General features: G+C 31.5%; 1 protein-coding gene across 4 annotated transcripts in view; it reads right to left on the reverse strand.

Moving 5' to 3' along the window:
- Nucleotides 1-1,048: 1,048 nt before the first annotated feature.
- The window catches only part of Slc36a4 (solute carrier family 36 member 4), a 101,305-nt gene continuing 85,958 nt past the window's right edge, over nucleotides 1,049-16,395 (reverse strand). For 3 of the 4 annotated variants that reach the window (XM_005337194.4, XM_078046862.1, XM_013363706.3), the window contains 2 exons: nucleotides 9,294-9,463; nucleotides 1,049-5,623 (listed from right to left, as the gene is read on the reverse strand). In XM_005337194.4, coding sequence (XP_005337251.1) covers nucleotides 5,316-5,623; nucleotides 9,294-9,463 — 478 coding nt within the window. In that variant the 3' untranslated portion in view covers nucleotides 1,049-5,315. The remainder of the gene's footprint in view (nucleotides 5,624-9,293; nucleotides 9,464-16,395) is intronic. The other variant, XM_078046864.1, reaches the window with a different exon arrangement.

The following is a 16,395-nucleotide window of genomic DNA, read 5'->3' on the forward strand; positions in this document are numbered from 1 at the left end:
ACTTTGTTGTTTTGATGCTGGGGATTGAACTCAGGGCCCCAGGCATGGTAAGCACATGCTTTACATCTGAGCTATACCCCTGTGCCTAATAAGGTTTTATAAATTCCACTGCCTCCCCCAAACCATTTCCCTTTATTTCTCTCACAGACTCCTTTGACTCATTATTTTGAAATAGTGAAATCTATTTTCTTTATCCTAATACCTTGGCTCCATTTTCTGCATATTTTCTGTTATTACATAAGAATATTTTTACAGAACTGCAATCAACAATTAATTTATATACATTTCTTTACCATATTAGAAATCTCTGTAAATACCTATTGTATTCTAGGTGAATACAATTAATGAACTCTTTATTGCTAAAGTTGAATTGTTTGCAATTTTTCACTGTTAAAGCACAATGGTGCAGATATAGGTATAGTCTTTAGGTATAGTCTGTCTTCTCTGCTATGAGACATCCTCAGGTGACACAAGAGCAGAATCCCTGATGGATAGGTATAAATATTTTTGTGGTCTTTGACAAGGGGTTAACATAGGCTTTCCAAAAGCATCATTCCAATATAATGTTGCAAGCAAAGGGTCCATTGGCAAGAAGTTGGGATTTTTATCATTTAATTTTTTTATATTCTCTATTTTTTAAATAGAACAAAAACTTTACTGGGTATTGAACATGATTAAACATTTGTATACAATGTGTAATGTTTACAACTACCACCTCAAAGTGAAGTGAAAACATTTACAATTCTTCAAGACTTTTTGAGATCAGGAGAGTGATAAATAATCAAAGCAGCATCTGAAGAAGGCTAACCCTACATTCACTCTGTAGGAAGTTTAAGCCATGGTTTTGAGTGTGTCCTTTCATTTTTAATCAACTTCTGTTCTTAATCTTAGAGGTATTCAATATTAATTTCCAAAATGACAAATAATTAACCATAAAAACTGATTTAGGTGTTATTATGAGAATATTATACTAATATCATTTTCAGCTTACGACATCTGTTCAAAGTCATTTAAACTTACAAAGGACTTATTTATTTAAAAAGGCAAATGAAAGCAAAATAATTATGTTTTATTGAAAATTCAGAAGCATTACAGTACTTTAAGACAGACTTTTTCATATTCTTTTACAAAGAAAAATAAAACAATTGACTCGAGCACAATGATATTCAGTTCTAAAACTAACAAAATCCTTTTGAAAAACAAAAATCCACAGCTTGATTTATTTAGGTCATAAGCATGTCTTTTCCTATTTGTTGCCTAAAAAACTCAAATGCACAATTTTTTAGAGTGGTATTTCCAATATATCATCTTTCAGGATCCAATTTAAATGGTAGATTATATTTTTGTCTAGTTCACATAAGTTACTGGTGTGTGTTTGTACATGTGGGTGCACACATTCCAGCAGGAATTAGCCTATTTTAACATAAACTTTAAAGAATCAGAGTGATCCATCATTTCACTTATGGGAGGACAACAAATACCATGTCTAGTCATTTCTTAAGCATATATTCTGATCTCCTAGGCCAAAACCAACCAGTTTCAGAATGATATGAGACCTAGAATTAAATGTTAGTGGTATGTATTAGACTAACCATAATTCTATAAAGTATTAACTATTACAGTCTGCAATTTAATGTTAGAAGTATCCAATCTTTTAGATCAGCTTCTCAAATTATAGTATGAAGAGGGAGCCAAAAAGACCAAAATAAATCAATTTTTTAAAATTAATGTTTATTTTTAGCAAATTATTTTATGCCTCAACATTCATTGAAATACTAGTATTATTTAAATAATTTTATGTAATATATACATCTACTCTACTCTGTATCTTCTCCCTTTTAAATGAAAAATAAGAGATAAAGAAATGGAATTTGGGTACCTATTGTCAACAAATGCATTACTCAGATGCTGCATTGACATCTGTGGTGAAGAGATAGATAGGTATGTTACAGCAAGATCTGTGTTTTTTCACCACTAGAAATGGCATAATATAGAACTTTAATATTTTATACTTTGAAGTTAAACAGCTTCTATGTAACTATTAAGCAAATATTGAGGGAAATCAAATCCCATTAGAAAATTTATAACACATGCAGTGTATAATCCTCTTGTAAAAATTTAAGTGCATTTTCTACACAAGAGGCAGAGATCATTTTAATAAAGAAGAATTAAGGACAGAATTAAAGTGTAATGTGGCATTTGCTAATACAATACTTATTTTCATTTGGTAACACTATCTAAAGTAATCTTCAACCAACAAAAACTCTTACTTAATTGTAAAGAAATCTGGCCATGAGGAATAAATTTCCTCTGACAAAATGTTTGGGAAGCAGTGCTTTAACAACAAGTTGACTCTGATCCTAATAAAACTCTAGGTGTAAGGGAGCAGAGATAACTTGGTAAAAACAGAGCTTCACCAGAGGTAAATAAAGGTTTTCTCCCCTGCCCCACCCATTCAGCAGAGATGACTCTCAGACAACTTTCAGAAAAAAAATTTCACTGTGTAGTAGATAGATGCTGTCATTTCAAGCATATCATGATGGACCAAAAAACAGTAGACACAAAATTCCACAGGTACAATCACTCTCAATTCTCCCAGCTCCCAAAGTAAAACCAACAGCTGATACAATCAAAATATTTTCTCCAAAAATCTTTAGAAAATGTTATGACTCATAAAAACTAAATTTCAGAAAAATATTACCAATGATAAATATGTATTTCACTGCAGAATCATTGACACTGAACTAATGCATATTCATGAGCATTCTGTGCATCCTGATCTTCCACCAAAGACAGCTTAGTAAGAAATGATTTTTAAGTAATACCAACACAATGCTTAAAAAAAAAAAACTTCACATAATGGTTGTACCCCACTTTCAAAAAAAACTGGCATAAAATCTGTAATGATTATGTAGTAATATTATTATCAAATACGCTTAAATAAGAGTGCATTGAAACACTGCATTTAGTGTATCTTAAGAATTAAAACCATTTTCTCCCCCTTTAGCCCTTCTTCCTTTCTAAATTTCAACTTTTTCTTGTAGAATCTTGATAATTTAGTGACTTTCAAATTAGATGTTGAGTCAGCATTATCACTGCATATGAAAGCCCAGTTGACAACATGCTCAAGATGTGTTGATGCTAAATGTAAAATTTATTTTTATGATCAACTATTCAACATTTCATTATATTTTATTAATTCCATAAGGAAATAAATAGGTGAAAGTACAAAAATAAAATTTCACACAGACTATAAATACATTGTGAAGATAGCTGACAAAAAACTAATGCTATTTTCCATTAAGCAATGGTTTTTTAATCATTTTACAATTTATAAATTTTTAAAACGTCTAATTTATTTTTAGATTCAAGATTATATAACATTAGTTTCAACGAAGATTACTTTTCCTTTTCCATATTCTCTTAGTATGAATAAAGACTCAATGTAACATATTTAATACAAAAGTATTACAAAAACTATTATTGGCAATACTTAATGTAAATGTTTTTAAGAAGTTTTGATTCTTATGAATCTGTAGCAAAATAAAGCTTCTGATATATCTTTAGGATCATATTGATGATCAGTGAATGACATAAGCAAAAAATATCTATGTAAACATTTATATACAAAAATAGAGAATATAATCTCTACAGTGAGTTTAATGGCATCTTGCAGCATTATCCATTAGACTACCACCAGGCCAATTAAAATGTTCCATGTTTTAAAGTTTGAATTTTTTTAAGTCAAAAGAAATTCTTCTCCTTATGCTTTAAACTTAATAATTTTCATCTTCCACATCAAATGAGATTATTTGTTCTGGTTATTAAGTGTGCTTGAAGAATTTGGAAGAATAGAAGGTATTTCTCTGGAAGATACCTGGAGTGTCTCAATATTTAGTTAATAGATTATTATTATTTGAATTTTTCCTATCAATGCATTTTAAAATTTTTTTTTAGTTTTTATAGTTGGACACAATATTTCTTTTTTATTTATTTTTATGTGGTGCTGAGGATCGAACCCAGCGCCTCATACACGCTAGTTGAGAGCTCTACAGTCCCAGCCCCCTATCCATGCATTTTATGGTTCTTTTATTTTGCCCAATCAGATCAATGAAAGACTGGAAGAAGGAAAACCATAAGGCTGAAAAAATCCACAAGTCCTATATTTCGTCAGTATCTATTTTCTGCTGTTAAGGAAGATAGTGCCTATGAAACTGAGGGAAGAGAAGGAACATAAGGAGAGCTCCAGCCACAAACACTGCAGCACAGCCCATTCTAGCCCACCATGTCATAGCAGCAATGGTCTCAATTCTGTATTAAAAAACAATTGCTTCTTTCCCTTGCTGAGGTATGAAGCCACAGTGCTCGGTTCTTAGTTTCCTGGTTTTCTGTTCAGGTGATGTATACTATTCAAAGATCATATACCCACTTTCAAAATATAAAAATATAATTAAATAGACTCAACAATAAAATTAAACTGAAGATAATTTATTCTTGGATGTGATGTGAAAAATAAAATCCCTGGCCTGGTAGTCAAGAAATCAGGTTCTCTTTTTCTCAAGCCCGAGCAGCCTTGACCAAGTTGCTTAACTTTTCTGAGCTACACTTACAACTTACAAGGAATTGTACTGGGTAACCTTTAAAGTCCCTTCCAAATCTGACTGAAACACTAAATCAGAATCTTGCTAAGTACCTCCTGCCTAATATGAATATCACCTACTATACAGTACAGTGTAAAAATAATTCTGTTTGGGGGATTTTCTGATGCTTATATCATGGGAAGTATATTTTCCAATGGATGGGCTAAGCATAAGTAAGTATTTGGCTAAATACCTAATAAAAACAATCCATATTTTCTTACGTTATACAAAAAGCTTACTCTGATATTCACTTGGATGGTCTAGAGAGAGACTTTTGTTATGTATGTCCTGATTTAATTCCCAAACTGCTGAAGTCCTATATCTCCTCAATTTGGTGGCAAAAAGGTAGCATGGGGGTAAGAGAGAAATCTTGATTAAAGTGTTTCTTACAAAAATTATAAATAATTTAGAAATAGTTTTATTCTTTAACTTTTTTACATTTTAATTTTTCTAATTGTCCAAAGTAATTTAAACATTATTGGTATTATTTAAAGCATGTCATAGTTCACCATTACTGGTAAAGTATTGTAGTTTTCTGCCAAAATATTAACACTGTGCCAAAAATGGGGAGAGGATGATCTATTTTTGAGTATACGGTGATGTGTATTTTACTGTTCTCATTTTAATTGCTTTCAAAACTGAGACAAAAGTATAAGAATCTGAACTCTGCTTCTGTTATTTCAAACCAGATGCTAAGCATGTTGAATTCAAACTCAGAGAGGGATTTTGTGGAGTACCAGTTACATCTCTGGCAGTTGGATAAATAATTTCTTCAACAGTTACATATGTACCTAATAAGAAGCCAACAACTCCAGTGAATGCTATAGAAATATTTTTCAGGATCATCCATATATTGTAATGTTCCTTAGAAAATGTAAGAATTTCAACCAAAGGTGGTAGAATCAGGGCCAACGTGCTGCTGCTCACAGCTCCAACGAAGGAAATCACGATGTCTAAACGAGGAATAAGAATTGCTCCAGCACCTGAAAATAAAAATACATATTTATCTAGTTTAAATATCTAGTACTTACATGAGTACTAAATACAATATGAATACTTACTGAATACTAAATACTTTTCAATATAGTAAAAATAGCTAATGGAAGTCAGACTACTAAACTATTGCTTTGGAAGACTCTGCTATAGTTTTTTTCTGAGCATATTTAAAAAAGGGAAAAGAAGTCAAAACAGTAGAGTGATACTTCTTGAACTTTGACTTGTCAACAGTTTTGTATATAAACAATGTTTAATTTTTTGCTCTAGGGAAGTTTGGATAGTTTATTTCCAAAGTATTTGAATTATTCTGCCTGTCATACAGATCATTCTACAATACACAAAACAAGGGGTGATATGATATAAATAAATGAGAGAGAAGAGACACCTAGTCCTTACAGTAATATTCCAATTAATCAAAAAGGAAAGAGTGATGGAAGTAGAAAATCATTTTAACCAAATACCAACATAATCATTGAACAGGAAAACTCACTCAAGGATGTTACAAGTGGACATCAGGATATTTACAGAGTCTCACAATACTTCCCTACAACATACTAATTATAAAAGGAAAAATAGTGTCTTTAAAATGGAGATCTAGGTCAGAGACCATGTTAGCCAAGCGAACAAAGTTGATATCACCAGTGCAACATACTAAAACCATGATTTGATGTACTGAGAAGTGCAGAGCATCACTCCTTTGTAATTATTTTTTAAATGCTTGATTTTACTCATAAGCAAGCATCAGGAAAATCTAAACTGGACGAAATGCTACAAAATTACTGGCACTTCAAAAATGTCAAGTTCAAAGACAAAGAGACAAAATCAAAAATAGAAAGACAAAGACAAGGACTATCAAGATTAGAAGAGACTAATAAGACATAATAACTAAATTCAAGTTGAACCTTGGATTGATTCTCAGACCAGAAGAGAATATTAATGGGAAAATTAAAATAAAGTCTATATATTGGTTAGTACCATTATACCATGTTAATTTCCTGGATTTTAATAATTGTATCATAGTGATATAAGAACATGAGAGGAAGCTATGTAAAAGATTTATAGGAATTCTACCTTCTTTTACAACTTTTCTGTTACATTACTTCAAACTAAAATGACTTTTAAATAAACTAAGTTTAGCTCAGTCTTTATTTATGGGGTAGTGTGGTAATTTGATACACGTACATAATATATAATACTCAAATCAGGATAATTAAACTAGGCAGGGTGGCACATGCCTATAATTACAGGGGGGTGGGGTGAAGGCAGGAGAATTACAAGTTTGAGGCCAACCTGGGCAATTTAGCAAGACCCTATCTCAAAATAAAAAATAAAGAAAAGGTTGGGGATGTGGATTAGTGTAAAGAATCTATGGGTTCAATACCTAGTACTGCAAAACAAAAAAAATCAGAAAGATTAGCATTTCCATCTTCTTATCATTTCTTTGATTAGAGAGCATTTCAGTTTATCTTTTCTGTCATAAAATATATAATAGGTTATTTCAAATTACAGTCACCCTACTGTATTGTAAAACACCAAAACTCATTTCTCCTAATTGCATGCTTCACTATTGTCAGAAGAATTTTCTTCCAAGCCATTTTCAAGTTTGTAATTTGTAGTTGTAGCCTGGTGCTTTCTTGATCTTATCTTGATCTTATCAAAAGGTGTCAACAGAAATATTTATAAACATCAAAAATCATAGTCCTTCTTCATATTATATTTAAATTGTGATTTATTGAGAGTTTGGAGTTGCTAGCAGAAATAACAGCCTAATTTGCTCCATGCATGCTGTGGCAACACCACCATCACTGTCATCAATGACAAACATATCACCAAAGTTTTTTCTTTGGGGCCAATTATGCCAGTGTTGACTCTCCTTTACTTGTCTTCAAATACCATCATTTTGTCTCTAATTCTTTGTTATCTCTCTAAGTTCATTTCCTTTTGCTTTTCTTGTTTCTATCTTCTTTGTCTTTTATTAAATTTTCTGTGATATATCTATTTCCCTACATATGGTTCAAGTGAAATACTGCTGTGAGAAACCATGTGGAAAAATACTATATAATGTTATTATTTATATATTAAATTTCACCAAACATTTAAAAATCAAGTAGTAGTATAATTTCTTTTTGTTGTTGTTGCTTTAATTTTTGATTCTAATTTGTTATATATGACAGCAGACTGCATTACAATTCATATTACAGAAGTAGTATAATTTCAATGAGTTAAAGCCATATTTAAAATCTTATATAACCAATATATATTTGCTACTGAAAATGACTTGAAAAATGTCATTTAGTAATGATATGAGTAGACAAAGTAGTACATAAACTTTAGACAAATCCATAATACAAAAACTCAAATGGGCAAATACAATAAAATTAAGGAATGTTTAAGATAAGAATAGTTTAGTTTTTTAAAATATTCACTATGGGATTATTATAAATACATTGGCCTGTGTCATCTACAGACAACTATCATAAATAGATCTACTAAGTGCTAAATAAACTTATTCTACCCATGTGCATAAATGGATAAAGATATTAAAAATTCTGGCCTCTATTAATATGTCTACAGAACCCTAAAGAAAGAAATCAAAGAAGACCTTAGAAGATGGAAAGATCTATCTTGCTCTTGGATAGGCAGAATTAACATTATCAAAATGACCATACTACCAAAAGCATTATACAGATGTAATGCAATTCTGATCAAAATCCCAATGGCATTCCTCATAGAAATAGAAAAAGGAATCATGAAATTCACCTGAAAAAATAAGAGACCCAGAATAGCTAAAGCAATCCTTAGCGGAAGAGTGAAGCAGGTGGCATCACTATAGCAGACCTTTAAAAACTATACTACAGAACAATAGTAACAAAAACAGCATGGTATTGGCACCAAAAAAGACTGGTAGACCAGTGGTATAGAATAGAGGACACAAAGACTAACCCACAAAATTATAATTATCTTATATTAGACAAAGGTGCCAAAAACATTCATTGGAGAAAAGATAGCACCTTCAACAAATGGTGCAGGGAAAACTGGAAATCCATATGCAACAAAAATTAAATTAAACCCCTCTCTCTCACCATATACAAAACTCAACTCAAAGTGTATCAAGGACCTAGGAATTAATTTTTTTCTTTTTATTTAGTCCAATTATCAAAATGTCAATAAAAGCAATGTATGAAAACATTTAATTTTTTAAAATAAATTTTTCCTACTGGATGTCTCATGAACCACCAGAAAATGGGCTCATCAACTTTATTTAGCAATATGATTTCCCTTATAAATTGATGTAACTCTTTTATATCATTACTTTAATAAGTTTTATCTATTCTTTCCAGTTTTATTTTTCTCTTTCTAACAAAATATAATACAATCAATTCTTTAAATATAGGCACAAGCTCCATCCACACTGCTCAGTGTGATTTATGGAGTTGACCAGAAGTTCTAGGTCTATATCCTCTAACCCTAAATGGGCCAAAACAGAATTCCCAGTACTGCTTGTTCCTTGGAATACCAGTAATATGACCATTTTAGCAATCCCAGGCTAGTCCAGTGTTGTAATGCTTCCTGTTATAATAGTTGATTTGTGATAAAATAATTTTAAGAAATTCAACAATAAAAATTATTTTAATACAAGTATGCAGTGATACTTACAAGTAATACTAACCAAGAAGGATCTTATCCCAAATTCACAAATTTGCTTCCATTTAGCATGAAATTTAGATGTGACTCCAGGGATAATGATTTCTGCTGGAACATAGAACTGAATTGAATATGTCACAAAGATGCCAAAGGAATACAAAATTTTCACTGATTGATATAACCTGTTGAGAAAAATCAAAAATTTAGTCTTAATATGAATCTAGCTTACCTCCTTTTTTTTTGATAAGATAAACAAGAAATTCAGAAAAACAACAAACAAACTTGGACTAGAACCCACTAACCAAAAATATTGTTTGTAAAAAGTCAACTGATCTCCACTAATTAGGTTTCTAGATGATATTTGAACTTTGACAAGCCTGGAAAGTTTGGACATGGCATGCAAAGGTTGGCTATCTACTATTGGGAAGACTTCACTGTGGGCTAAGGGTTAAGCCAGTGTTCTGAGGGTACGCTCAGCCCCATCAAGAGCTGATGTTTTTCAACTTTCTTTTTATAAATTAAGCATATTTGTTGTCTCTGAAATCTTGAGACATGACTCAGCAATCTGTATTTAGAAGAGAAACTTCAGTGAATTCTTAATCATAGTTTATCTTGCTTAAAAATCTTGGTATGATGTTATTTGCAGCAGAAATAGGAGGGGTCTAAACAGTTTCAACATGCAAAGTTTTCTAAATTATACTGCCTATGTTAAAATTATGTTAATAATGGAAACAGAGTTCATGGAATATTCTTTTGTCCAAAAAATTTTATCTCTTTGAAATTCAGTACTTCAAAATAGCATAGAAATTTTAAGTTTCATTAATATTCTTAGATTTCTTTTAAGAATTATTTTTCAATAGATACCTAATAATTATACATATTTATAAGTGTACCACTATAGTATATTTTGGTATGTGTATAAAATGTGTGATCTCTGAATTTCTACATTATAGATAGCCTCCTATCAAACTCAGTATGCATATTTGATAAAAATTTTAGTAAATTTCTTTTTGTCTGGCAAAAGATTTATTTTATTTATTTATTTGGTACCAGGGATTGAACCCAGGGGTGCTCAGCCACTGAGGCACATCCTCAGCCCTTTTTATAAGTAATTTTGAGATAGGGTCTCCCTAAGTTGTTTTTGAACTTGTGATCCTCCTACCTCCACCTCCCAAGCTACTGGGTTTACAGGTTTGCAACCACGGCACCCAATGAAGATTTTTGTAATATTAAAAATGACAATGAATAGAAAAACATACAATAACAGGTCTCAGTAGAATATAACAGAACCTACACCCTTGGGCTATAGAAAATAAAATTAATGTGTTCTATTTTTAATATATCAGTATTTCCCAACAGTCAAAAGAAACATCCAATCAGTCTTGTTTGTTTGTTTTTTTTTAAAGAAACAAACTAGTGAGGAGGCAGGGAACTGAATGTGCTATGGCGTTAGAGCAATGATTAACGTGTGTTCTCTTTTAGCAGCAACATGATCTATAATCATAGACTTTTCACTTAAGAGTTCTACTTTCCCTCCTAAGAGTTCTAAGCACAGGGAATAGTATTTTCTTAGGATATAAATTATTTATAGATTGGGGCTGGGGTTGTGGCTCAGTGGTAGAGCATACATCTTGCATGTGTGAGGCACTGGGTTCGATCCTCGGCACCACATAAAAATAAAGGTACTGTGTCCATCTATAACCAAAAAAAATATTAAAAATAAATAAATTATATATTTATAGAGTTTTCTTTCTTAGTATATAAAATAATTTAGGATATATATCATTTCTTAGGATACAAATCATTTAAAAGGATATAACACATTCTACTTTTAGTAAAATGTTTAATTAGGCTTTAAGTTTATTTCTGATGTCTCAAAAACTTAAGTAGTAAGGATTATAAACAGTTCTTTAAACTGTGGCCAAGCAAGAAGAAATTCCATAAGTATCCTGTTATAACATATTCATCACATAATTAAGAAGATATTGCTAAGTGAAGTTAGCCATTCCCAAGAAAACCAATGCTGAATGTTTTCTCTGATATAAGGAGGCTGATTCATAGTGGGATAGGGAGAGGGGGAGCATAGTAGGAATAGACAAACTCTAGTTAGGGCAGAAGAATGGGAAGGGAAGGGAGGGGGCATGGGGTTAGAAATGATGGTTTAATGTGATGGACTTTACTACATGTATGAAGACACTAATTGGTATATTCATATACTTTGTATACAACCAGAGATATGAAAAATTGTGCTCTATATGTGTAATAAGAATTGTAATGCATTCCACTGTCACATATAAATAAAAAATTAATTAAAAAAGAGAGGTATGTTTTGTTCCTGAGAGGTATATACCATCACTGGAGGACACTTGATAAGACAGAACACAGATATTACTATTTGCTATTCAAGTCTTCTCAAGAACTTATTAAATCATCATTGGCACTCAGTGATTACCCTCAAGTCTCTGCACCTTCAACTCTCCTTTACAATAGAGATACAAACTAAAAATCTCCATCTCCATCTCTGTTCTGAGATCCATAAATTACTATTGGAAGAGTTAAGAGACAGATGAAATTTAAATACAATCATCTAGAAGATTTTAAAATTATGCGGTATTCACTCTCAAGCCCAAACTCAAAAGATAATTCTTAACACCTCTGCTGCTAATCTAATTCCACATTCTGTGTTTTAGGGATTTTCCAGATCAAACTAATATAAACACTTTCTAATTAGGACCTCCATGTTGGTAAGGAGATTCTATAACTTCAAGTAATACCAGTAACATGTAAGAACCTGACATTTATATGAAAAAAAACAACAACAAATTATATGAGGCAACCACAGTCCTTATGAAAATGAACATTTCTATGGTCCATATTATCATTTACATCACACATTTTTGAAGTCCTGTATTTGACAGGTTGATAATTTCTTTTTGGTTATTCTTCTTGCAACTGCCCTGAAACACTTTTTTTGAAAAAATCCTGAATTATATATTCCTTCTGGACTGTGGCAGTGTGCTTGGGGTTTTCCAAACTATAGATTATGTGGCGAACTTTTCTAAAGTATAGATTTTACTCCAAGACAGAATTTTTGAGAGAAAATTATTTTGAAAGAAAATGATTTCTGTATAAACTAGAATGCAAAAGGTATACTTTTTAAAAATAAAGTATACACTGATGTTGTGCTAAAGTTAGGCCATGTTGGGACCTGTCCCAGGACTCCCGAGGGAATGCTTTTCTTATTCTTCTATCTGGGTTGCTGCTATAGTATGGATAAGTGTTCCCCAAAGGTATATTTTATAAAGGTTTGGTCCTCAGATTGGACTTTAGGGAGGTTGTGAAATTTTTAAGAGAAAAGGTGGGATCTAGTGGGAGGATCTCAGGTCCCCAGGGGCATGCCCTTGAATGGAATAATGGGTCCTTCAGTCCTTTTCTCTTCTGACTTTCACTTCCCAGTCATGAGGTAAGTGAGTGATTTTTACTCAGTCATGTGCTATTGCTATGATGTTCTGCCTAGTCAGCCATGGACTGAAACCTCCAAAACTTTAAGCCAAAATAAAACTTTTTATTTTATAAGTTTAATTATCTCAGAGTAATGAAAGGCTGGCTAAAATAGTTACTCTTTGGGAAAAAAGCTAGCAAAACATTTGAATAGAACTAGAAGTCATGTCTTGATTATACTATTAGGTTACACAGGAAATGCTTCTAAACTTATAATAGTATTTTGTGAATTTACTTTATTATCACCTTTAAAATACACTCCTTGCTTCAAAAGCCAAACATATTACCTTGAATAGCATTATTCATAACCAGCTTTTACCGATGACAACTCAGGAATACTGAAGATGTAATAACTTGGAACTTCTATAATTCACACTCACTTCATCCTAGGGTCTCTAATTCAACCTTTTCTTGAAAAAAAACAGCCGTTATAATCTCTGAGACTAGTCAATTTGGCATCAAAGTCCCCTTATTCCTTGCCATGGCTAATAGTCATTAGGTCCCTGAAATGCTCTTGCTAGAGTCATCAGCTTTCATACTCAGCCACTGAGTACACTGTACACTCTGTACCTTCCAAGGCCTTCTGTATTAAATACAGAAAAAGAAGGGAAGAAAAAACATTAAAGAAAGGAATCTCAGATATAATCTCAAATTACACTAATTGAAACTTCTCACTTTATAAACAACTATAACTGTAAAAAGACGGACAAAACTTTTTCTGTATTCCTAGGCATGACTATTATTTTAACATTCCCACAGGTGCAGAGATCAAAAAGAAATATTACAGGCCACCAAAAGCATATTTCCACAATGAAAAGGAATGAAGCAACAGAAGTTCTCTCAAAGGAAATATTCATCTTGACATGCTTTCCTATTTTTTTCTGTTTTTGTTATTCTTTGAATAATTATTGTAGGTTCACTAAATGAAAAGCAGGTGACTTGCTAGACTTTCTTGAGTAGAAACTATGATCAATTTATTAGCCCCCCTTTTAATCAAATGAGTTCCATTCTAACCAGAGAGCCATAACAATTAAGGGGTAAGAAGTAGCTGTGGGAACAGAAAAAGATTAATTAGAGCTACTACATGGACAGTGTCATGTCCCAAGATTGAGCTGTGGATACCAAAAGAATTCCCTCTTATTCCTGTCCATTTTTCCTTCACCATATTCTTACTTGTCTTGGGATAAGGAATATATTATTTTGAATGTGTGCATATTTCCTCTTCTGTCCCTTCTCCCATAAAATTTTCCTTAAATGCTTTCTGAATAAGAGTAGAGAACAATTTTGAGATTGCTTCTACCTGTTTTATATTCAACATTAAAACTCCCTTTCACATTTCTCAAAAGAAGACATACAAATGTCCAACATATAAATGAAAAAATGTTCAATGAGAATAAAAACCACAATGAGGTATCTCACCTTACTCCACATGAGAATGGCTCCTCTCAAAAAGATTAAAAAAATAACAAATACTGGGAAGGATTTAGAGGAAGAGAGACTTTATACACTGTTGATGGAAATGTAAATTAGCATAGCCACTATGGAGAAAAGTACTGAGGTTTCCCCAAAACTAAAATTATACCTATCATACCATCCAGAAATCCCACTGCTGGCAATATCATCAAAGAAAATGAAATCAACATGATGAAAAGACACTTTATTGTAGCACTATTTACAATATCCAGGATATGGAATCAACCTAAATGTTCACCCATGAACAAATGAATAAGAAAATGTGGTGTATATATACATATGCAATGGAATAAAATCCAGCCATAAAAAGTATGACATCCTATCATTTGTGACAACACATACAGACCTGGAGGACACTATGTTAAATGAAGTAAATCAGGCAAAACCAGAAACTACATGATCTCACTCATGGATGTGATGGCACAGCAAGGTGAATGTAATTAACAATAATGCATGATCTCTCACTCTCATGGATCATGTAAAGAAGCAGAGGTTTCTATCCTCATAAAGGATAAAATGAACTTCAAGCCAAAATCCATCAGAATGGACAATGAAGGACATTTCATACTGCTTAACGAAATTATCCATCAACAAGACATAACAATCATAAATATTTATGCCCAAAACAAGGGAGTGTCTACATACATCAAACAAACTCATCTCAATTTCAAGAACCAAACAGACCACAATACAATAATACTGGGTCATTTTAACATGCCTCTGTTGCCACTGGATAGATCCTCCAAACAAAAACTAAATAAAGAAGCTACAGAAGTAAAAAAATACAATTGATAATTTAGACTTGACATATATAAATTATTTCATTCATAAATGACTGAATACACTTTCTTCTCAGCAACACACAGATCTTTCTCTAATATAGACCATGTTATGTAAACTATCACATATGTTGGCATCAACTATAATATTACCTTAATATATTTTTTAGCATTTGTAGAGTTATCTTAATATCTCCCTTTTTATTAATATTAATTTTTGTGTTCTTGCTTTTCTCTTAATTAGAATTGTTAGATTTTTATCAAATTTTAGCTGTATTATTTCTTCTCTATTTCATATATTTTTGCTACTGTTCTTATTTTTTCCTTCCTACTACATAATTTGAAAATAATTTGATTGTTAGTCTAGCTTCTTTCTGATACAAGTACTTTAAGTTATAAATGTTCATCTGAGAACTGTTTGATCCCAAAGATTCTAATATCTTAAGCTTTTATCATCACTTAATTCAAAGCATTTTTATTTACTTTTATTATACATTCTTCCTTGACCTCTAAGACATTCATAAGTGTTCATATAGGAAACACAGTCTGCATGATTTCAAATTTTTTAAAAAGTAGTGGAAATGCTTTTTACATTGATTGTATTGGTTACAATACATATCAAAACTGATCAAATTGCATAATTGAAATATGTGAATTTTATTGTACTTAAATTTTACCTCAATAAAGCTACAGGAAAATTTTTTAAAAATGCATGCTCTCTTCTCAAAATACTTGGAGGAAGAAATTTGAGTATATTCACCATGAGGAAAAGATAAAAATTTGAGATGATGGTTGATTCCTATCCAATGTATATCTGAATGAAAACACTGCATTCTGTCTAATAACCATGTAAATATTATGTATCAACCAGAAAGTTAAAAATATAAATAATAAAATATACCTGTCCAATTTTAAATTATTATTTTTAAGATTGAGACTAAATGTTACTGGCTTATAATTGGAAAAATATATATTTTCTAGATATTTTATAATATTCAAAGTATGAACTATACTATCATAATTTTTAGCCTTCATTCTTTTCAACTAAGTTGTTTAAGCTTTTAGTCCTTATATATGAAAAAGAAAAATATATATTTGAGGGAAACAAAAGTATGTAATTAACTATAGCATGGGTAAATTAAATATATATATAGCTTCTTTGCAATCATGACTCCATCCTGAAATACATTTACAACATTTGAAACATGTTTCCACCTTGAAACATTAACAAAATGTCACTAAGATAAAATTATGATTAAAAAAGTTAGATAAACACACTGAATGTGTGCCCCCTGACACCTGGAAACTATCCTACTTACATTCCTCTGACTTGAATGGCTTCCTATGTGCATTTGTCCTAA

Source organism: Ictidomys tridecemlineatus, chromosome 4 (genome assembly GCF_052094955.1).
Source record: "Ictidomys tridecemlineatus isolate mIctTri1 chromosome 4, mIctTri1.hap1, whole genome shotgun sequence".
Classification (NCBI taxonomy): Eukaryota; Metazoa; Chordata; class Mammalia; order Rodentia; family Sciuridae; genus Ictidomys; species Ictidomys tridecemlineatus.